We start from the raw sequence: 22,742 nt of genomic DNA, 5'->3' as shown, positions 1-22,742 counted from the left end.
CACAGGGTCATCGTGCGTCCCTTTTTTAAATATTGGTCGGATACATCCTACTTTTAGCTTATCTGGATATTTACCTGTCTGGACCGAGATGTTTATAAGGTTAACTATAGCAACAGTAAGATTTTCTGATATATATTTAACGTCCACATTTCTTATTCCATCTATGCCGGAACTTTTTTTATTGTGTAGATTTTTAATAACACTGGAGACCTTATTGTGTGTTGTTTTTTGAAATCTCATACATACATTTGGCGGGACATTTCTAGACTCTTTAAATAGGCGTTCAGTGCAGTTTGGAATAATATTTTTTATAGAGTTATAAAATTCAACGGAAAATTTATTTGCAATTTGTTTCACTGATATATTTTGGGCTTCAAACGCTTTAAGTATTGATTCATCAATACTTTTTGACTCCCTACCACATATGTTATTTATAATTTGCCATAACTTGCTGGGATTGCCGTAGTTAGTTTTTATTTTATTTTCATAGTATTTATTTCGGTAATATTCAAGTAGTTTATTAGTTTTATTTCGAACTTTAATATACTGCAGTCTGAGGATATGATTGTTTGGATCAGCTCTCCATTTATGAAATAGGTAGTCGCGTTTTTTGCACAGTTTACTTAAGTTTTCGTTCATCCATCCATAGTAGGGAAATGCATTACAATTGTTGTGTTTTTTATTATCGTGTTTAGTTGACGCATTTTTGAAGTGTGTATGTATGTAATTATATATTTCATCTGGGTTCTTCATATGGTTAGTACATTCAAAATCTATATTTTTTAATTTTTCAAATTGTGTTCGGGTAGCTCTATTTGGTTTTGTATTATAGCGATGAGCTAACGTGTCTGGATATACGGATGCCATAATTACAATTTTGTGATCAGCTAACACCGTGTCAACTGCTGCAGTGTATGACGTGTCGTCAGTACGAGTGAAAATGTGGTCAATGCAAGATTTTGTGATTTTATTATCCCTAGGTTCTATGCGTGTGTAGTTTGATATGCCACACATTAAACCAAATTCGGAAAGCATGTCAAGATAATTATCACGTGTATCGTTTTTAGAGTCTTTCAGGTCAATATTAATGTCTCCTAAAACTATTACATCTTTGCACGTACTTTTGTTTACTGCTGATAATAGTTTGCGTAGTTCGTGTATAAATTGTGTTTTATTTGTTGATGGTGGTCTGTATATTGCAACGACTTCAGTAGATTTATTACCTAAACTTAATGTTCCACATAAGTTTTCAAATGTATTACTAGGTACAGTTTTTTCCGTAAACTTTAAATAATTTCGAACATAAACCAAAATACCACCGCCATAATTAAAAACATAAGGTCGTTACAAGGAAGATATCTAGCTACTCTAAGCTAGCTATACCTATTAAAATTACCTTATTACCGTAATATAATATTATATCGAAGCGCTCTATCTGTAGTTATATCTCTACAAGGTTAAGGATGTAATCCTATATCCAATTTTATCTATGATATTGTTTTCTTTAAGCTTGATTGCTATCGATAAGATAGAACATCATATGTAAGATGTAGTCAACTCATCATCAGCCCATATATTATGTTCCCACTGCTTGGACACGGGCCTCCCCACGCTGGCCATGATGGCTGTGCGGGTTGTCAGATGTCACATGTCTTCGAACTTTTGATTCTTCGACATGTCAGTTTCCTGACGATGTTTTCCTTCATCGTTTAAAGCAGTGGTGATATTATATCATGCGCAGATAAACTGAATTTATTTCTAGCACGCTCACCTGGTCTCAAACCCCGACTCATCGATTTGAAGTCCGACTCACCCCTGAGCCACCACTGCATTTTACTATTTATAATATTATCCTTTCATAAACTGTAAACGGAAAAAGTCTGAGAGTCTGTCTGTTATGTTTTCAAAGCATCTATATTTTGATGATATTTAAAAAGAAAATAGTTTAAAACCCGAGGATAATATACTTGATTCCTGAAAATAATTTTGCATAAACAAACGAATATAGCAAACGGATAAAATACCTATTTTGTTTTTAATGTTGCAATTTTATGTCACCGTGGTCGACGTTTATTAAGTTAATTTTTGTTGCTAAAAATTTCGTGATCCCAAACATAATATTTGTATGCTACACTGCTACGAAAGGAAATTATTTTATCAACAAATGTTTTGCTTAGTTTATCATTTGTACAACTTCTTGTAATTAACATATAAAACAATTACGATAAACGAAGTAGACCGTACACAGTTACTTCGAGATAATAAATTGGTATATATATACCTTTACATGTTTATCGCGTTAGAGACGTTTCTATTGACACTTTAAACAATAATGTTTAGCTATAGTTTATTTATTTATCTATTCATAGACTAAACCGAAATAGACTTGATAAGTCATCATGATAATTGATAATAGTACTTCCAGTTAAATTGGCAGTTTAAGAACAATTTATAATGAAGATCCATTTATTATTTATTTTTAATCTATATTTATTGCGTAGGTATTTTATTCAATAATGGAAAATGGAAATGTCATGTTTAAAGATTTATTGTTTTAATAGCAGTAGGTAATCAAAACTCAGATATACGTAGATACAGTAATCAATACTAGGTACACGCCATTAACACGTATAGATATGCTATTATCATAACTATTTACTTATGTAGGTATAACATTGATATTTCTTATAAACATAAACTCAATCGTTAACTTGTTTATTGAACTAGATTTTTTTAAGAAGCGCATTGAATCGTCATGATACATAGATAAATATTGCCGTGGGTTCTGTTTCAGCAGAGAGGTAAGAAACTCTGCAGTAGTGTAAACACAGTTGTATCTTCATTTAAGAGATAGTATTTTATATGAAACTAGCGGTCCGCCCCGGCTTCGCCAGTGGTACCTACTTGTTTACGTTTTTTTTCATAAGAACCATCTTCGTACTTCAAGGAATAGATTCCGCAGCGCACGCGATGACAGAATTTTTATTAAGGAATTTTTTACACCTTGGGTTACATTATTGCATTTTTGGTAAGGATCTCTAATTTTTTGAAAATGCAATATAGCCTATGTTGTTCAGTGAAGATGCATGTATTTGTAATTACAAACCTTTCCTCTTTATAATATTAGTATAGATAGTATAGATTTATTTCACTATATTCTTCATATTCTCTCTCTCTGTATCACTAAGGACATTATGACTTAAAATCTCTAAGCATAAAATCGAACTTTGAACTATTTTCATATCTATTCGGCCTCCAAGCTTCATTCGCACAATGTGCATCCTAATGATTTCATATATATGTATATAGTACCTACATATATCTGAACACCCACAATTCGTTCAATTGACTCCTATTGAGACGAAATTCTAGATTGCTTATAACATCTCGACGATTGTACATCGCTATAATATGTAGGGTCAACCGGGGCAAATGCAACTAAAAAATAACAAGTTTCAAGTTTGATTGGTTGCAGTTATCTCCTTTTATATTTGGTCATTTATTTGACCCATTTAGTGATTTTTGTATTTATTCAAGATTATTTTCAACCAATCAAGCAATACAGTAGTCTTATAAATAACTGGTAGTGAGAATATTTCCTAAAATTGGTAGAAAAAGTTACATTAACCCCTAGTCGGGGGTAAATGCAACTAACTGCCATAGCTCTTCTTCTATTTCATATAAAACAACGAATATAGAATATATTTATGAGATTTCATGTTATTCATAGGATTTTGAACTGGATTACCGTGTAGCAAGAACGAGTTTTCAGGAAAAATCTTATTTTTCTGATTGTGGGGCAAATGCAACTATTTGTTAGAGAATTAGTGTGGGGAATGCAAAAAACTTATTCATCGATATATTTTTATTATTCTATATACAGGGTGTCCCACTGTTGGTATACTAAGCTCAAAGGAGGTTATAGTTTTGCATACGCTGAGTACGTAAAAAATAATTAAAAAATTCCAGACGCATGTTTTTTTCAAATAGATGAATTCTTAAAACTCTATGTGTACACCCATAACAAGCGAGCCGCCCAACTTTGCCACCAGCACGTGAGCTATCGTTTAAGATTATGTTTTCATAGATAAAATGCTCATATTAGAGAAGCGGTATATGCCGGCTACGCGAAGCTAGAGAAGAAAACATGGATTTTCAGGAAAAATTTAGCAAAAAATTTTGGACGTAATTTTTTTTAAAGTATTTTTTACGTGATCAGTGTATGCAAAACTACAAGTTCCTTCGCGCTTAGTATACCAATAGTGGGACACCCTGTATATATACAATAACGTTATCTATACAATAACGTTGCGATCGTAGATGGCGCCGCATTATTTATAGGAAAAACTCATGTAAGTACCTACTTTGATTTACCACTTTAAATCGCAACAAAAAAAAATAACAGTGTACTACCTACTAAGTCAATTTTAGTTTTTGGTCAGAACAAATAATATTCTTTGTGTTAAATATTGTTAAAAACGTAAACCAAACAAAATACGTTTATTAGTTAATCAACCGTTTACTAAAAATTACTTGAACAATCACAGAACTATCCTACCTATCGTTTTTAGTTACTTATATTCTTTAACCACGCTTTATCTAATTTGAATTTTACTTATGAACCCGTCTCTGGGTATAATATCGAAGAAATAATTGATGGTTCTTCTTTAATTAATCATAAAGAAAATATATTTTGACTACCAAGAAGGATACATAATAAAAATATCGACACTGTCACATCACTAGTGTTTTTAGTTTCATACAAAAATATAAGGGGCTATTGTAACTAACCTCACAGTTGCAATAACCCCACAGTGAAATTTTCATGAGGCAATTGTAACTGCATCAATAACACAAAATAGAGTCAACTAACGCACTAAAAATATAAATGAAATATGCTTAACGGCTTGTGATAATCGTGTCCAATCAAAAACACCTGCAAAAAATCACTCCTAAACAATTTTTTTGTCTGCAAAACTCGACACCTGTTTTTACGCACACCAACTTCAAAATAGCGGTTTGACACAATGGCCTATCAATCAAATAGTTTTCATCGTAGGGGCACCATCTATTACTTGTAAGATTTATTAGTCGTTGAGCTATTGAATCATAGGTGGCGATTTATTACAACAACTCTAATAAATTAGTTATGATAACTAGTTGCCATAGCCCCATAGTTGCATTTGCCCCGGTTGACCCTACTTACAATGTAAGTATATAGATGTATATAGTCACACACTTGTCCGAGCCGATCTTCGGGTCGTGGTATACTCTAGGGCCTAGGCATTTCTTGAAACCTCTGATATCCTCATTTCCCTGCGACATGTAGGTAGGTAATACTAATTAGTAATTAGTAATTATTATATAAGTCGGTTGTTACGATTTCACTTAAAAAAAACTTGACCCATGAAACATATAGGTACCTACTTACATAATATGTGCATATTTGGCTTGATGAAAAATGTGTTTTCTGTGTAACATGCCTTTTTGATCCCGGGTGCAAATCAAATGAAACCAAGTGAAGCGGCTAGTCAATTAAAATAACAATGCCAATGTTTTAGTATGTTCCGCGCATCGTGCCATGTGCACGTAGTTTAATTTGTTTTTTTTCCGTAGTCTTGTCTAGAGGTTACAAATAATTGCTTATCTGCAGTTTAAAGTTTTTTAAACCTCAAAATATCAATTAATTTTATAAATTGTTTGTTTGCATCTTATGATAATTGTTAAAACCAGATAAAAACTGGACGTTACTTTGAAGATATAATTTTGAAAATAGTGAAGTTGTAAAGTGAGACATGGTGTGCGACACAGATTTCAATCTTAGATCTTGGGTACGTATAAATGTATCTATCTCATACCAAAACAGCAATGTACTAAACATTGCTGTTTTGGTATGAGATAGATCCACCATAAACGGTATATTAGCAGCAATGAAAGAAAACAAATATTATCTATATTACGATTTCCCGTCGAGATTGATACAAAAGGCTGATAACACGCAAGAAAATCCTTATAATTATTGTGAAATTAATTTGTCAATATTTGTAATAAAATACTTTAAACAACAAAAACAATTTTTCATGCCCCTTTACACCAATTAAAATTACTAAAGAAAAACTTTTTGTTTATTCTCAGTTTTTACTTCTAATACATCAAAAGAGGTATAGCAATTCCGTGTCTCAGTGAGGTATTTGCGCGTCTGTTTATAAACTCGTGTCACGTTGAAGGCCAAGTATGTTTATCTTTCTACAAATTAATTACGCCTCTACTAAGTCAATGGCAATATAATGAAGCTAAATTGAAAAGGTCCTTCGTGTGTAATAACTATTGAATACTAGATGTCTTCAATAATTAGCCCGCTTATCGGAGCGAAAACAAATTTAGCAAATAAATTTGCTTCAGCCAAATTGTAATATTGTATAAAAATTTTTTCAGATGGTAATGTCAACATTATTTCAATAGAGATCTTTTTAATTACTCATTAATAAAGTATATGAAATGCTGAGCATAAAACTAAATATCCAATTGTTTCAAATCTCGGTATAATTTAGGATAAACCTGCTTCGAAAATGTTGTTGAAACCATTAAATCAAAATAAGTCTGTACTTAAAACCAATTAAGTACACTATAGATTGCATAATTAATAAAAAACGCAAAATATACAGTCATTCAATCGTCCTTCAGTCTTACACAAGGTCATACAATGACGGCACCACTGTATTTAACTAAAAACCATATAATAACTGCACGTATTACATATAGAAAATTACCAAGATATTAACGATTCATCATGAGTCATGACATAGGAAATAAATGCATCATCATGCTTTGTAAAGACCTTATTATCCTTCCGTAAATTAAAGAATATATACTACCTAATAATAATAGTTAAAAAAAACTAAAAAACACGCTTTTAGTTCGGTTTTCTATAAAACGCGTGTTTTTTATTTTTTTTAACTATTATTTATTTTATCAAATTAGTGTATGGTCATCGGTCCTAAATAAATCTACAAAGTTTGAACGAAATCTGGCCGTTTAAAGTGGGTCAAAATCGCGCCCAAAGAAGTCGGTTACAAACATACTGCAGGTGAAGCAAATATAAAGCGTGTAATAAAAATTAATTGGCCTTATCTATAGAAAACAACGCCGAGTATGTTTTTTGTAGTTTTTCGTCTACATATTGTGATATACTAATAATTATTATGTGATATATGTTTGTCATTTCATGATCTTTTTATTCTTTATACCAACTAGCTGCCCCGGCAAGCGTTGTTCATCGCTATTGCCCCTTTTTCGTGTTTTCCCTAAATAAGAACCTTCCTTGTGCCTTCACAAAAACTTATCGAATTGGTAGAGCTGTTCTCGAATTTTTAACTGCAAATAAATAGCAATATAGTAGGTAAATCTTACTACATAAGGTGTACCATTGAGTGGTCTGTACCTACCTACTGAAGTATTGACTATCGGCCTGTTTATTTAGTTATTTTTTTAATTACATACTTCATTTAAGTGTATTTAGTAGATATCATATTTGTTTTCATTAAACCTATAGTAACGAAATTTACAGTAGTAATCTCAGCATTTGACACTGATAACCTTTTGACCGGTCTGACCTCGGCGCGAACGTTTATCAAACCAAACATTCATGCGTGTTTATAGGCCAATGTCAGCGGTTACGCTAAATCCATAAAAAAAAACTTATTTTTAGGAAGATTTTTTTGCTTATTGTAAAGAATACTTCTTCCAATCCCTATTTTTATGTACCTACTCCTTTTTCTTATGCCATAAAATAACTTATGTTAATAATTTTTATTGATCACTGCGAAAAATTAACGATAAATATTTTAGTATTTGTTCGACGTTTCATATTTTATTAAAATAATAAATTTTTTAGGTAGATTAGTTCAGAATATCATTAATATTTTTAAGTAGTTTTATAAATAAGTATTTTTTTATTATTAGATTATAGTAACAGGTAAAATATACACATGACAAATTGTAAAGAATGTAAATATAGTTACTTTATGCATGTAGCACAAGGCTGATTTATTTTCCATTATTATTTTCCACAAACAAACATAGTATAGGTATCTTCACACATTCCAGAGGTATTTAAAAACTCTTACCTTTTAATAAGAATTTAGATCTTTCACATTTATAAGATACTAGCTTCCGCCCACGACTTTGTACGTGCATCCCCGTTTTTCCCCGTTCCCACAAGAATATCGGGAAATCCTTTCTTAGCGGATGCCTACGTCCTAACATCTACCTACATGCCAAATTTCAGCCCGATACGTCTAGTGGTTTGGGCTGTGCGTTTATAGATCACTATATCAGTCACCTTTGAGTTTTATATAATATATAGACTATTACACCTAGAATTATAATACTACTACAAATTATAATTCTAGATGTATGTAGTATTATAATTCTAGGTGTATACAGTATACACTAAATAAGAAAAGAACAGAGGGGCTAGTGTGAGTTTGATCGAGTACGAAACGTTACTATCGCATCTGCGTCACAGCGAAATTTGTATGGGGAATCAAAGCTTCCCCATACGTCCGCTAGGGGCACTGTTCGATTTCCCATACTAATTCAGCTGTGACGCAGATGCGATAGTAACGTTTCGTACTCGATCAAACTCACACTAGGGGTACTGTACATATATTGTAATTTAGATTTTTCACATTCACTAACTACTTTTCTCTACCTAAACTTATAATAGAACAAACTAAAAGTTTCCATCCCTTTCAGATAAGAAGTCACCAACGGACACCATCAGGGTCCCGCGACTTCAAGGAAGCCACAAAGCGAGATGCGCTCGCTCGTCTGGAGGTCGATCTGGAGAAGCTGCTCGCTTCCCTCCCGGCTAACAAGCGGCCGATGGTCGAGAAGGAGTTCCAGGGCTTTAAAAACCTGTTCAGCAGATTCTTGGCGGAGCGTAAGTCACTAAAGATGTCAATCTAATATATAAAATTCTCGTGTCACAGTTTTCGTTGCCATACTCCTCCGAAACGGCTGGACCGATTCTCATGAAATTTTCTGTGCATATCGGGTAAGTCTGAGAATCGGCCAACATCTATTTTTCATATGTACCACGGGTGAAGCCGGGGCGGACCGCTAGTTTTCAAATAAATGTTTACGTGTCTGAAGCATGTTCGATAAATGTTTTTAGGCAATATTTTTATATAGTATATTAAAATCAGCTTAACAGATTCTGGTTATGTTTATCCGGTAAGGTGATAAATACATAGTATGAAAATATAAGACTGATATGTAAAAATATAGTAATTTTATAAGAAAGTTGTAGCTGTAAAGTTTAGAGATTACCTAAAGAACTAATGTTAGCTTCCGATACATATTTTGACTGTCGTGAAATGATACATTTTTTTTAAACCATTTATTGATAGAAAAATAAACAAATGGTTTAAAAAAAAATGTATCATTATACACGTATATCATACCATCTTCAAGAGATAGATAGTAAAAATAATCTCGTAATTTAACATAGTATGTATTAGTTGTTATCGAAATACACTCTAGGCATGAATATTAAGTGCGACACATTATTATCAAATGGATATTTTGTGTTTTTTTTTTCGGATTAGATAAAACAATGGGAAAAATATGTTGTCTATTTTCGATTTTATCTGCTTCCTAAGTTCAGAATGACTAATATTAGGGAAGGAGAAGTTTTGAAATCAAAAAAAACTATTTAGGCGTATGCTTCATAACGTCCATGGAATTTTTCGTTACTAGAAGGATAAAAATATAATAAAAAAAGTTATCTACTCTAGGTATTATAATTATTCATTTGTGGCTACAACAGGCTATGGCTGGAAAACAGCGGTAAAAGAACTGGCCTTTTGGTCATTGTTTTCACCATATGCTGAGTCCATACGCCTTTTCATGGTGAATAGTTATTTTTTATCTGTATTTTTTATGTATTTCTTTTTTATCACGAATAAATTCCTTTTTTTTCGCTAAATGTATGTGGCGTTGGTAGATCGATATTGTTTGAATTTTGTCTGTATTGATTTATCACTGAAGAATATTTACCTATTTATTTATTCGCTATTGCCATAGATAACATTACAATACCTCAAGAAGCTTATATCTAATACACTGGAGATTTCAGTATGAACATTAACTTGTAACAAGAAAATATGACATTGAATGACGCCAGACGCCTGTATGTTTTTTTATCCCACTTGCCAAGTTAGGTGTGAAAGGGATAAACATACAGGCGTTATTAAACGTCATATTTTCTTGTTACAATTTAATGGTCATAGTGCAATCTCCAGTGTATTAGATATAAGCTTCTTGCAATACCTAGTATACTTTAATTCCAGCCAAAATTTGACGTATTGACACCCATAATAAATACCTAACGAAAAACCTTACAGAGGGTCCATCAGTGACATGGGAGAAGATACAGAAACTGCCAGAAGGTGCAGTCATAGACTACTCGTCTCTAGAGACACCGACCACAGATAACATCCACCACATGCTGGATAAGCTAGTAGTGGTCAAACTGAATGGTGGTCTTGGCACATCCATGGGTTGCAAGGGACCTAAGTCCGTGATACAAGTGCGCAATGAGCTGACCTTCCTCGATCTGACTGTACAGCAAATTGAGGTTTGTATAATATGTATTAAATATTTATATTTCTTCGAAGAATAGGTTAGGAGCAGTACTTATTGTTTTGGTTATGCTACAGGTTTTGAACGAATTCTGATCTTTTGGCATCTGCCTTTTACTAAACGCAGATGCCAAAAGATCAGACTTCGTTATGGAAGTCCCAGATAAAACAAGGGCAGATGTTAAAGGAGGAACTTTAATCCAATATGAAGATAAATTAAGGTTGCTCGAAATAGCCCAAGTGCCAAAGGAACATGTAGATATTTACTTATGTTGTATACGTAATTGGGAACAACTGTCCAAATACATTGTATTGAGGAAAAAATCTACATCTATGTAAAATTAAGTTAAATCTATGGAATTAAAGGAAACCTCACGAAACTTTGAAATAGTATAGTTTATTATCAGAAAAATAGTGGCCATTTTATATTAATTATTAAGCTATTGCATAGCTTCTATCGCGGGCCTTGAGCGCGGGGACCGAATCCAGAAATTTAGTAACGAAAAACCTCACGCTCCCCACTCCGACGGGCACGGAGGTGTGGCTTGAAGGCATAGCATGCAATAGCTTTACCGCGGCAGTCCCCGAGTGCCACACGTCTTTTTTATACATTATTTACGCTACGATTATATGTACTAAAATTGTAAACAATCTAGCACCTCGGTAACATTTTTTCGTAAACACATCTCTTTTCGTACGTCTAGGCATTTTAAATAATCATTTTTTTTAATCAATCACATTACTACATCTACCCATTTTTCTACAGCACCTAAACAAGACCTATAAATGCAACGTACCCCTAGTACTCATGAACTCTTTCAACACGGACGAGGACACTCAAAAAGTGATCCGCAAGTACAAGGGTCTGAAACTAGACATACATACATTCAACCAGTCCTGCCATCCACGGATCAACCGCGAGTCGTTGTTGCCTGTACCGAAGAATGGAGATGTACACTCGGATATTGAGGCGTAAGTATTTATGTAAAGATAACAAAAAATAAACGGAATGTGTTTCTATTTTTGGTGTTTGTGTTGAACTTTTTGATCGTCAATAAGTTAAACTTTAAAATGTTGTTTACAAATCACCACACAATCAAGAATTTGGCTAGTGTTTTTCGGTGAGAACGTTTTTTGTCGCCGATTGTATCTACACTAATGTTATTAATGATCGAATATTAAAAAATTAGCCTTATTTTTGGTGCTATTCAAAGAAGGCAAGATTTATTATCACTTCTATTTATACGTATGAAATATGAAGTCAATTAATTTCGTGATATTTGTTGCCAAAATATAGTTGTAATATAATATAAAAGCATTATTCAATAGCTAAAAACACACTATTTTCCAGATGGTACCCACCAGGTCACGGTGACTTCTACGAGTCATTCTACAACTCAGGCCTCTTAGGAAAGTTCATCAAAGAAGGCAGAACATACTGCTTCATCAGCAACATTGATAACCTCGGAGCCACAGTCGATCTAAACATCCTCAGCCTTTTACTAAACGCAGATGCCAAAAGATCCGAATTCGTAATGGAAGTCACAGATAAAACAAGGGCAGATGTCAAAGGAGGAACTTTAATCCAATATGAAGATAAATTAAGGCTGCTCGAAATAGCCCAAGTGCCAAAGGAACATGTAGATGACTTCAAGTCAGTCAGTCAGTTTAAATTCTTCAACACGAACAATCTATGGGCCAAATTGGACGCTATACAGAGAGTTGTTGAACAGGGGTCATTGAATATGGAGATAATTGTGAATAATAAGACGTTAGCTGATGGCCTGAATGTAATACAGTTGGAAACAGCTGTAGGAGCAGCCATGAAGTGTTTCGAAGGAGGCATCGGGGTAAATGTGCCCAGAAGTCGATTCTTGCCTGTGAAGAAAACGTCCGATCTTTTACTAGTGATGTCCAACTTGTATAGTCTGTCCCATGGATCGCTAGTGATGTCCCCACAGAGGATGTTCCCGTCTACTCCTTTAGTGAAATTGGGAGATAAAAACTTTGCCAAAGTAAAGGAATTTTTGAATAGATTCGCGACTATACCTGATTTGATTGAGTTGGACCATTTGACGGTGTCTGGAGATGTCACATTTGGAAGGGGCGTTTCTTTGAAGGTTCGTATTTACGGTTTAAGACATTTATTTCTCAAAAAAAAAAGATTACATTTGAATGACTTACAGAGAATTAATTTCACTTAAATAGTATTTGCTTTTGAAATGTGTATGTCGCCTGCATCTAGTTGAATCTGCTATTTGATTGAATGACTAGCGCGTTCATTGAATGAAATTCAATTGAATGATTAAAGGACAACAGCTTATCATGTTGATAAATGTAGAGTTCAACCAGATGATTGCGACGTGTACAAGATTTACTAAAATATGAGATAAATGAATTGGAATCTAGTATATTTTTTTTTCATGATGATTGATTTTATTTTTATCTTTATTACATAATCGATATTTTTTTATCTGTGCGTCAGATCACAGATAATAAATTAATCGTAATTATGACTATTCAAAATAGTTTTTATGATAACAAGTGAAACGTATTGTAATTTTTTAAATAACAGTACAAAGTAACACCAACATTTGCCTGGTCTATGGGTCTACTGAACTCGATTTATTCAAATATTCAATAATTTACTTGTTATTTTAATCTATAGATATTAAACTCTATTTCTTACATTTTAAAGCTCAATTTTGCATTAGTTCATATAAATCTTATTCTACACTAGATATTAAACTCTATTTCTTATACAATAAAGCTCAATTTCACTTTACAGGGAACGGTTATAGTCATAGCGAATCACGGGGACAGAATCGACATACCCTCAGGTGCGGTGCTCGAAAACAAGATTGTCTCAGGAAATCTGCGTATATTGGATCATTAATATTATAAATTTATTATATTTACATTCGGCTCTTAGATAATTCCTAAAAATACCTAAAAAATAAGTTTTCTAAGTAAATTTTACGACATATTAGTAGCGTAAATATTACCTTTATTTTTAATCAGGGGATAAAATAGTCAATTCGTTGTAAAAATTTTGTTTAATATTATATATATATTATTGTGTGATTATATTATATATTTATAATTATTGTGTGATTGTTTTAGTCAAAATAAAACGTCGCTAAATGGAATTTTTATTTTCTTTATATTAAATTATTTTATTTTTAAGTGTAAATGAAATGTACAAGATTATTATCTGTATATAATTAATAATTATATTATCTTGGGAATACAGATAAATTAAAAACATAAAAAATTATCTGAATATATTTTTAATTAAATGCCGCTGTTCATAGAATAGTTCATACATTTCCATAGATTAGGTAATTTGTATAAGTACAATATTAGTCGTAAAAATATATTGAGAATTTTTTTAACTTTAAGAAATCAATGTATGTGATTTTCTTTTATGGCTATGCACAAAATATCAAAGGTTTTGTTACATAATGTGTTTATTATATTTTTAATAATTTCGTTATACTTGCTATGTAAGTCTTTTTAGAATGTGATGAAATCAAATCCAAAAAAGTGCTAAAGGAATCGATTAATGTAGAATTTTTTGTTAATTTTTATAATATGAAAAAATGTGTGCGTGTACTAGTGTATCACGTAAGAAGTGAAACTTCTTTATGATCTTATTTTTCAAAAAATAATTGATATATGCAACTCTACAGAAATACGTCGAATCACGCGTGGTAGGGATAAGAAAAAGATGGCGCGTAACGGAAAATTATCACGCGTAACGAAAAAATGTTACACTAAATTTTTTTCCAACCCCGATACAGAAGTTTCACTTCAATAAATAAATATTAAAAAATCATGCATATTATGTAACAAAGTCTAATAATTATTATGAAATGATACTGTATTTCAGTACTTATAAAGTATATTGTTAGTGTGTTTTATAATTCTCACTTGCAGCTATTTCTACGTAGGGATATTCTTTTATAAAATTACATGTTTTTGATAAATTTGTTACTAATAAGTGCCATTTTTATTAATAAAACATATTGAAAACTATTACTTATTTTGTTATTTGACTTTCTAAACTTATTTTATACAGGGTGTCCCACCGTTGGTATACTAAGCTCAAAGGAGGTTATAGTTTTGCACACGTTGAGTACGTAAAAAATACTTATAAAATTCCAGACGCATTTTTTTTTTCAAATAGATGAATTCTTAAAACTCTATATGTAGAGAACTAACAAGCATCCCGCCCAACTTTGCCACCAGCACGTCAGCTATCTTTTAAGATTATGTTTTCATTGATAAAATGCTCCCATTAGCGAAGCGGTATATGCCGGCAGCGCGAAGTTAGAGAAGAAAACATGGATTTTAAGGAAAAATTTCGCAAAAAAATTTTGGTGTAATTTTTTTGTTTAAGTATTTTTTACGAGATCAGTGTATGTAAAACTACAAGTCCCTTCGCGCTTAGTATACTGATAGTGGGACACCCTGTATATCCTGGAAAAACAACAATAAGCCTTATTTCCGTTGATCACCATTGGTCACATCATAATTGGAGAAAAAAACAAAGCTTTCGTATAATATTTAAGTGAAGTTCAATTATTCTTTAGCTGTTTTATAAGTAGTAAGTAGTAATAGGTACCTAATATTGTGATTTGCTGACAATTTATAAATGAAACAAGATTCATAGAAAAATACATTTAATTAATAAACATAAATTAATAAACATAACTAAACACCATATGTACCTATTTACAATATTAATAATAGATTTTTAACATTCAGCTTCATTTCTAAACTTATTCTATTTACACAACGTGTAATTCACAGTAGTTCACAGTATACACCCCCGAGTCCCAACAAGAATAAATAGCATAAAAATATCCGTAAAATTTTGTGTTTTACACAGAAAAATGACTTGCTTGCTTACTATTTATATTAGTTATGATATTTTCAAGAAAAGCCAACGCATAGCATACGTATTCACATGCCGTAGGTTTTATTTAATCAATCGTGAGCGCACTATTTAAGTAGGTACAACAAAATGGTACCGATAAACGTGAGCATTGTGCCGAACAAAACGTCGAACATTCGTATTATTAGATTTATAATTAGACATGATACGAATATATGCTCTAGAGTCTAGACCAATTAATCCCCCATTTAAAATAACCCAATTTAAAGCCACGCCAGCTTAAAATGACCCTATTCAGTCGTTAGCTACTAACAATAGCTTTCCCCTGGCTCTTGCGGCTGGCAGCCAGGCTGAGCGCCGCAGACAGCAGGCACAGCACAGAGCTGACCGCCGGCATCGCCAGCACGCTGTCCTTGTGGATAATGCACACGTTGTTCACTTCGTATGCACATGTTAGATCTGAAAAAGTCGATAAATAAATGTGTAAATAATATTTATGTCAGTATATTTAAGACTAGAAAACGTTACAATATATTTCATTATTTAGGATAAATAAGTATTATTTATTATATGTTTATTCTGTATTCAGCTTAGTACAACATTCCAAGAACATTCCTTGATATTCGAAATTAAGCTTATTTAGCCTGTTTAAACTTTTAACAAAAAAAAAGTACGTGTGTAGCACACGTGTCAGAAGTGAAACTTCTTCACAAAACTTCTTTAGCATGATTAAAAGATACCATAATCGCCACCTTACTCCATATTGGGACGGTATTGCCATGACGCGACCTTGAAATTCAATTCTCAATACGCCTAAAGAAGTTTCACTTCAAAAACAAATTGAGTAAATCATTGTCATAGAATAATAATATAGATACTCACAATTAATAACCACATACAAGAAGTGTCCCAGCGCGTTCGCTATGAGGCCCAGGAAAGCTGACGTCACTCCAATGGCGAGTGGCTTGTCAATCCGCCGGGTTGCACGGAGGACTGACATGCTTTGCATTAGGAGACCCGACGCTGGAATGGTGAAATTATATTGTTCTCTTGTTTGATATGAGCGAGTTATGTAGTGTATAGGAAATTATTGAATGAAATTGTTCCTAAACAGTTTTCTTACAAATTCAGCAAGGATATCTCTGTAAAGCTCCAAACTTACGACAATATCAAAATGTAGATATTATTAATTATTTTCCTGTCTTATTTTTATGTTACGTTCACCGATTTGATGTACCTACTGTACAATTCCTAAGTATTTATTGTATTGAAATGCAGTTTTCAAAATAAAGCAAAGTAAATTGGGTATTCATATATTATTTGACTGCTCAAGTTCACCATTGTCACGAAGTCCAATCGCCTAAAATTAATTCCTCTCATTCCTTCTTCTTTCATTCATAAAATTTAATATCTATATTTTCAGCAGCATTACCTCCAACCGCCAGCATAAGTGTGAAGAACACGAGATAAATGTTATAAATAATAGCGCATGATGGTAGAGTGCAGCTGCCTCGCACCGCCCGCTGCGTGCCCACACCACATGTGCAGTTGTGAAGCAACCTATAAATTTTCTAGTGTTTGATTTTACGCGAGTATACATTTAGAAATTAACGATTTTAACGGATGTTAAACGCGATTTATTCATTATATTATGACGGGGAGACTGACCGTGACCACGCTCGCTGAAAAGTGTGCGAAACGTCGGTAAAATAATATAATGAATAAATCCGTTAAAATCTTTAATTTCTAAACCTGTAAATTTATATTTAGTTTTATAGCATTCCAATACTTTATTAATGATACATTTTTAAAGAATGAGGTGAAAGACGCGGGTGAATGATTTTTTCTGTTCTTTAAAAATTTCTCAACCTGAAGAAATATTTACACGAAGTTAAGTTATGGTAGAAAGTGTAAAATATTTATTTTAATTTGAAATTTATTATTGAAATTTTGTGTTGCTAGTAATTTAAGCACAATCCCTTTAAGTATGGCGTGCAGTCTACGGCATCTATCCTTTCTATATTATACGAATAAATAATTTAGCAAAATGTACACTCACAACAAGCCATTAAGATCCTCATACTCCTGGCAGCCAGCGTGGCACGGTGACAGATATGTCGTCATGGTGTCCAGGGTACATACTGGCGCGAAACCGTACGTTGTTTCACCGCACCTGTTATATTATTTAGTTTAAGGGCAAAACGATAATTTAAGATATAAAAATAGAGTTTTTTTTATCTGCGCATATGGGGTGAAATCATTACCTACAACACAAGAATCTATTATTTGAAAAAGGAGAACTACTGGCATAAACTCAACAACGTTCATTCCGTACATCATATTTTTATTTTTAGCCAACATTCCCAAAAATACTAAGAGGTTCATAACCCGTAGCTTACGTTTATTTTACTCATAAGACAAAGAGCTTTTCAATCCATAACTTAAGCTCTTTTTCTACGCCAACACACGAGTGTGGAATGACTTCATTTACAAATGTTATTTCTCTACATTTACGCATTCCCTACTTTTGTTCAAATAATTTAATATCATTTATGAAATGTTATATAACTTATGTACTATAATTAATGTAATTGGTGTCATATCGTTTTAATTAAAAATAAATTAATTATACGAATTAGCAAGTGAGTCAAATAACATACCCGCATTCCTGGCTACACGCTGGCTGCGTATACGCCCCCCTCCCTACACCCTTTCCCTCAATGGTATCAGTGGTACAACCCAACCCCGCGAGCACAGCAAACACGATCGCCACGAATATTGTGACCACACCACCCACTCTGGACGCCGTGGTGGCCTTGACGCCGTCGCTCCGGCGCGCGGAAAAGCGTGTGCGGAATATCTGGGTTTTCATACAAGAAAAATAAAAATATTATTATATGTAGAGTTTTCAAAGCGGGCGCGGTAAGATAAAACGAGGTGTGGAAAAGAAACATGGAAGTAATCAGTTTTGATAGTATATTAGTATATTATACCACTTTAATGAAAATAAAATAAGTAAGTACCTATATAAATGCTACAAGGATCGATTGAAAATCAAAATATAAAAAGATTTCATGCAAGCTTTAAAAAAAAGCAAAAGCTTATCAAAATTATACAATGGGCAAGGGCAGACGTCGCGATCGTATTAATATTATCTGCTATTCATAAACAATTCAATTTAAATTTTAAACACGTCTAGAATATTCTAGAAACTCACCGTTACAAAGAAAATAATAACTAAAGATCTGAAGATGTCGGTGATGACGCGTGAAGTTCTCAGGTCCTCATGTATGGTTTCCACTTGGAATTTAGCCTGCAATATGAACATTGTGTCAACTATCAATAGAATATATAGATTCTATTAATATGAAATTATTATTAATTTCCTGTGTTAATATTTTTTTTAATATTTTTATGTATCATGAAGTACCTACTACTGTCTATTTTATAGGTTTAATTGGTATACATTTTTCGGGCCATATATTGCAATTTTCGTCTTTTATTACGTCATTATTATTGTTCGTTAAAATAAAATATTTTTCTTTGTTATATCGCAAAGTTTTTATTTAATAAAACACAACAACTATTGAGCTATGTACGATCTTACCTGTAACAGATACGTCTCAAATGAATTGTATCCAAATATCGCTGCACTGAGGAACGAAAGTGCCACGGCCTGCAGCATCAAGGACTTATTGCGGAATACTCGCCCTAAGGGTTCTAAAATACCTAAAAAAATAATTATATATTTTATTATTGTACTACAAAACAATCCATTCCTAACTTGTCTTCGTTTATACTAATACATATTATAAAGCTGAAGAGTTTGTTTGTTTGAACGCGCTAATTTCAGGAACTACTGGTCCGACTTAAAAAATTCTTTCGGTGTTAGATAGCCCATTTACCGAAAAAGGCTATATATCACGCTAAGACTAACAGGAGCGAAGAACTGCGGGTAAAACCGCAGGGCACAGCTAGTAGAAAATAAAGGTTGTGTGTAGAGTCGTTCTCTCCACTTGCTGATAATATCCCTGATAGACTATATTCTCTTATTATTTATACTACTCTTATAAGAACAGACAAACATACACACCATTACATTTCGTATTTAACACTAGTACGAATCATAACATTAAAGTTTAACTCACAGGTCCTTTCCAGCGTATCGACTTCCTTATAATCCGGCATTTGCCGTGGGAACAATGTGAACAATATCGAGAACATGAGCGTCAGCATAGCTAGCGAGAGGTGAATCTCCCACCAATCGTCCCTGATGGAGGCTGCGCGGAGCCAGTTGGAACTGCTCATGCCGATTGATAGACGGATGGAGATTAGGATACCTGGAATTGATTGAAAAGATGTTTAGAGCATATAACTTTACCTAAATAGGAATCTTAAGATTTACGTAAAAAGTTGTGTTTACACCAAGATCGACTGTTAAGTAAAAGGTCGGCATTTTAGTAAAAGACATTTGTATTGCACCGTTTTATTTACACCACTTTATTCAAAATCGGCTAAACGGCTTGGTTTTTAGTTTTTGGTTTTCGTTTTGGTTTTGTTCCGAATGTGTTATTATATTTTTTTTGTGAAGAAAAAAATAGTGGCCTCAGCAGTGCGAGCATTATAATTGAGTTGTTTTAAAAATGTATTATGAACTAATTTAAAGCAGCAGCAAATACATGCAGGTTAAAAATATCTCTATCGTTTTTTAATTAATTTCTACAACAATTAGTAAGTCTAAAAATACATAGTTAACTGTTTTGTTTTATTTTGATATTTCCTACATTTTCGACAGTAGGTATCAGCTCTTCACCCAAAACAAAACTCATCACCTACCATAGAAATACGGTCCATTCTCCGGCTGGTGATCATCCAGGTAGGTGATGCCGTGCGCCCACACGCTGATCCTGGTGAGCGCGCACATCACCGCCGTGATCACCAGGAACACCCCCCGGGGGGTGCGGTGGGGATCCTCGACATCGGAGTACACGGAGATGGTGGAGCCACCGCAGAGGTCTTTGAAATATCATCAGACTATGGTTTTTGCGTAAGTATTGTTGTTATGAAACAATAATACTGAGAAACATAAAAATAGAAGAAAAACTATCTTACTATTTTACTAATATTATATTTTACAACATAAGTTTCACGCAAAAACTGCTGAACCGATTTTCATGAAAACATAAATAATCATAGACGTACAAATTCAGGAAATAATATCATCTAAAGACTGAAAGTCAGGATGATAATAATATCATCCTTAGTTGTTTTATTATTTAAATCTAAATCGTTTAATGCGATGGCGAATTATAGTATCATTAGTATCATAGTATGTATTGTATTATTTTATCTACGGTAATGTAGAGTGATAAAGTTTAATCATCATTAATGATTGATGCATGAGATTTAATTTTAAAATCGGCATTCAAATTATTATCACACTTTCTACACACTTTCCGAATATTATTCCCTAAGCTTAAGACAATGTTGAATCATGGTTGAATCATAGATAAAAAGAAAAAAAACTGCATTTTCCTTGATGGAAAAAACATTAAGGAAATGTTTGCATATCATTATAAAAATCCTTAGTAGAAATAATCAATAAAGTATTTAAAATTATGTAAGAGATGAGGAAAATTGAAAACCTAAATGTAGGTATATACATTATACATATATGGCACAGACAAATTGTATAATTGAGAATTTTTTAAAGACTAGAAAAAAATTGATTGAGAGGCGCGTTTTCAATGAATACAATCATTATTGTAACAGTATTGTAAAATGCATTTACATCAAACAAACATAGAGCTAGAGCAAGAGCATTATTTTGTGATCTTTTCGTGTAAACGAAAACTCGTATTCACTTTTGTTCAATATTAGAACATTGCATAGAATCTAACTACTACACTAAGTACTAAGCACTAAGTACAACAAAAGAGTGCTCTACGCCTGTTTACACCAAAAGAATTTGACATAGTGGGGTTAGAATGAGCTCGTATGATGAAATTGCACCGTAAACGATAGAACGGAGCCACACGCAGCCTTTTTGTTGGAATTGGTATTTGTAATTTATTCTAGAATTCTTAAATTCGTAAATAAATCTTTATTTTGCTTGTTACCTTTTACCCTGGTAGCTCGAAGGAGATCACTAACCACCACATAATTTGTACCTACTCTTTCTATAAATAGTTTAAGATGTGTACAACTGAATTAAAGTGAAAATAATTTTACAATGTCTTACCGACTTCAGGTCGCTTCGCCTCAGGGAAAGGGAATGCTAGAACAATCAGCCCACACACAGCCGTGGCTCCAAGCCAGAAGGACAGGGTGAAATTTCGCCAGGATTTCCCCTGCCAGGCCACCAGCGCGCCCAGAAGGAATTCCGCGCAACCAACACCGATTTTTACCCAATCTGTTATTTAAAAGTTTATGTATACGTATTGATTTTAATGTGTTACGAGAATAATATAATAAGTAAATAAATAATAGAATAGCGGTATATCCATATACTGGGTGTGAATGATGTGATAACTGGAGATAGAAGACGTTCTGGCGGTTCAGTAAAACGCATGTTGTGCTTATTAAAATTTTTCAAATCGGACCAGTAGTTCCTGAGTTCAAACAAACTCTTCATCTTGATAATATTAATATTATAGTACCTATAGATTATTTAACAAAACGCTTTCCAAACTTAAATAAACATTTTTAAGTTAATTTCAAAGCATACCTTCATTAACAGTTGGCAAGAAACCGCTCGCATCGTTCCTGCGCAAAAGCAGGTAGACATTACTCTCCAAGAAGATCACGATCAATAGTGACCCCTGAAGGAAGAGGTCAAAGCGTTGCAGCGTCAAAATGTACTTCCTTAGGAAATACCAGCCTTTCATTAATACTGTAAAAATAAATATAGTTTAAAAATAAAAAAATCGCGTTTTATTTAGATAACCGATCCTTGATAAGTGTGCAATATGATGTCTGTTAGTGGTTCAAAATCGAGTAAGGCATTCTAAGGTTAAAGATTCACGAAGCGGTTTTCAAGTACAGGTAGAGATTTTTTCCCCTTGTCTTCATGATTTTTGTATGTACGGCGTTGCGGAATTAAAAATCCTTGGTTAAAACCAAGGATTAAAAAATCGGCCCTAAAAATGCAAAGGAGAGCATTTTAATGTAAATATGTATAAGACAATATATTTTAT

At 33.0% G+C, this 22,742-nt stretch overlaps 2 protein-coding genes across 6 annotated transcripts in view; one reads left to right on the top strand and one right to left on the bottom strand.

The window, feature by feature from the left end:
* UGP (UDP-glucose pyrophosphorylase) overlaps positions 1 to 13,693 on the top strand; it is a 33,244-nt gene extending 19,551 nt beyond the window's left edge. For 4 of the 5 annotated variants that reach the window (XM_090113886.1, XM_090113884.1, XM_090113888.1 and 1 more), the window contains 5 exons: positions 8,758 to 8,944; positions 10,410 to 10,642; positions 11,413 to 11,618; positions 11,998 to 12,766; positions 13,435 to 13,693. In XM_090113886.1, coding sequence (XP_089970012.1) covers positions 8,758 to 8,944; positions 10,410 to 10,642; positions 11,413 to 11,618; positions 11,998 to 12,766; positions 13,435 to 13,542 — 1,503 coding nt within the window. In that variant the 3' untranslated portion in view covers positions 13,543 to 13,693. Of the gene's footprint in view, positions 1 to 5,620; positions 5,832 to 8,757; positions 8,945 to 10,409; positions 10,643 to 11,412; positions 11,619 to 11,997; positions 12,767 to 13,434 lie in introns of those variants that run through there. The other variant, XM_090113885.1, reaches the window with a different exon arrangement.
* A 2,108-nt stretch (positions 13,694 to 15,801) lies between these two features.
* Positions 15,802 to 22,442, bottom strand: LOC149899444 (solute carrier organic anion transporter family member 2A1-like). The gene is made up of 11 exons (XM_090113510.1): positions 22,274 to 22,442; positions 21,788 to 21,958; positions 20,383 to 20,562; positions 19,695 to 19,886; positions 19,154 to 19,275; positions 18,764 to 18,859; positions 18,207 to 18,406; positions 17,606 to 17,719; positions 16,979 to 17,106; positions 16,429 to 16,569; positions 15,802 to 16,005 (listed from the first exon to the last, which is right to left on the bottom strand). Exons 1-11 carry the CDS (start codon positions 22,431 to 22,433, stop codon positions 15,848 to 15,850), a joined length of 1,662 nt encoding a protein of 553 aa, XP_089969636.1. The 5' UTR covers positions 22,434 to 22,442; the 3' UTR covers positions 15,802 to 15,847.
* Between the last annotated feature and the right edge of the window lie 300 nt (positions 22,443 to 22,742).

The sequence above is a fragment of the Colias eurytheme genome, chromosome 20 (genome assembly GCF_061535395.1).
Source record: "Colias eurytheme isolate Ceu_HAF_F1 chromosome 20, ilColEury1 Martin Lab GWU primary, whole genome shotgun sequence".
In the NCBI taxonomy this organism is placed as follows: Eukaryota; Metazoa; Arthropoda; class Insecta; order Lepidoptera; family Pieridae; genus Colias; species Colias eurytheme.
The sequence above is the reverse complement of the archived record's forward strand: the minus strand, read 5'-3'. Positions and strand labels throughout refer to the sequence as shown.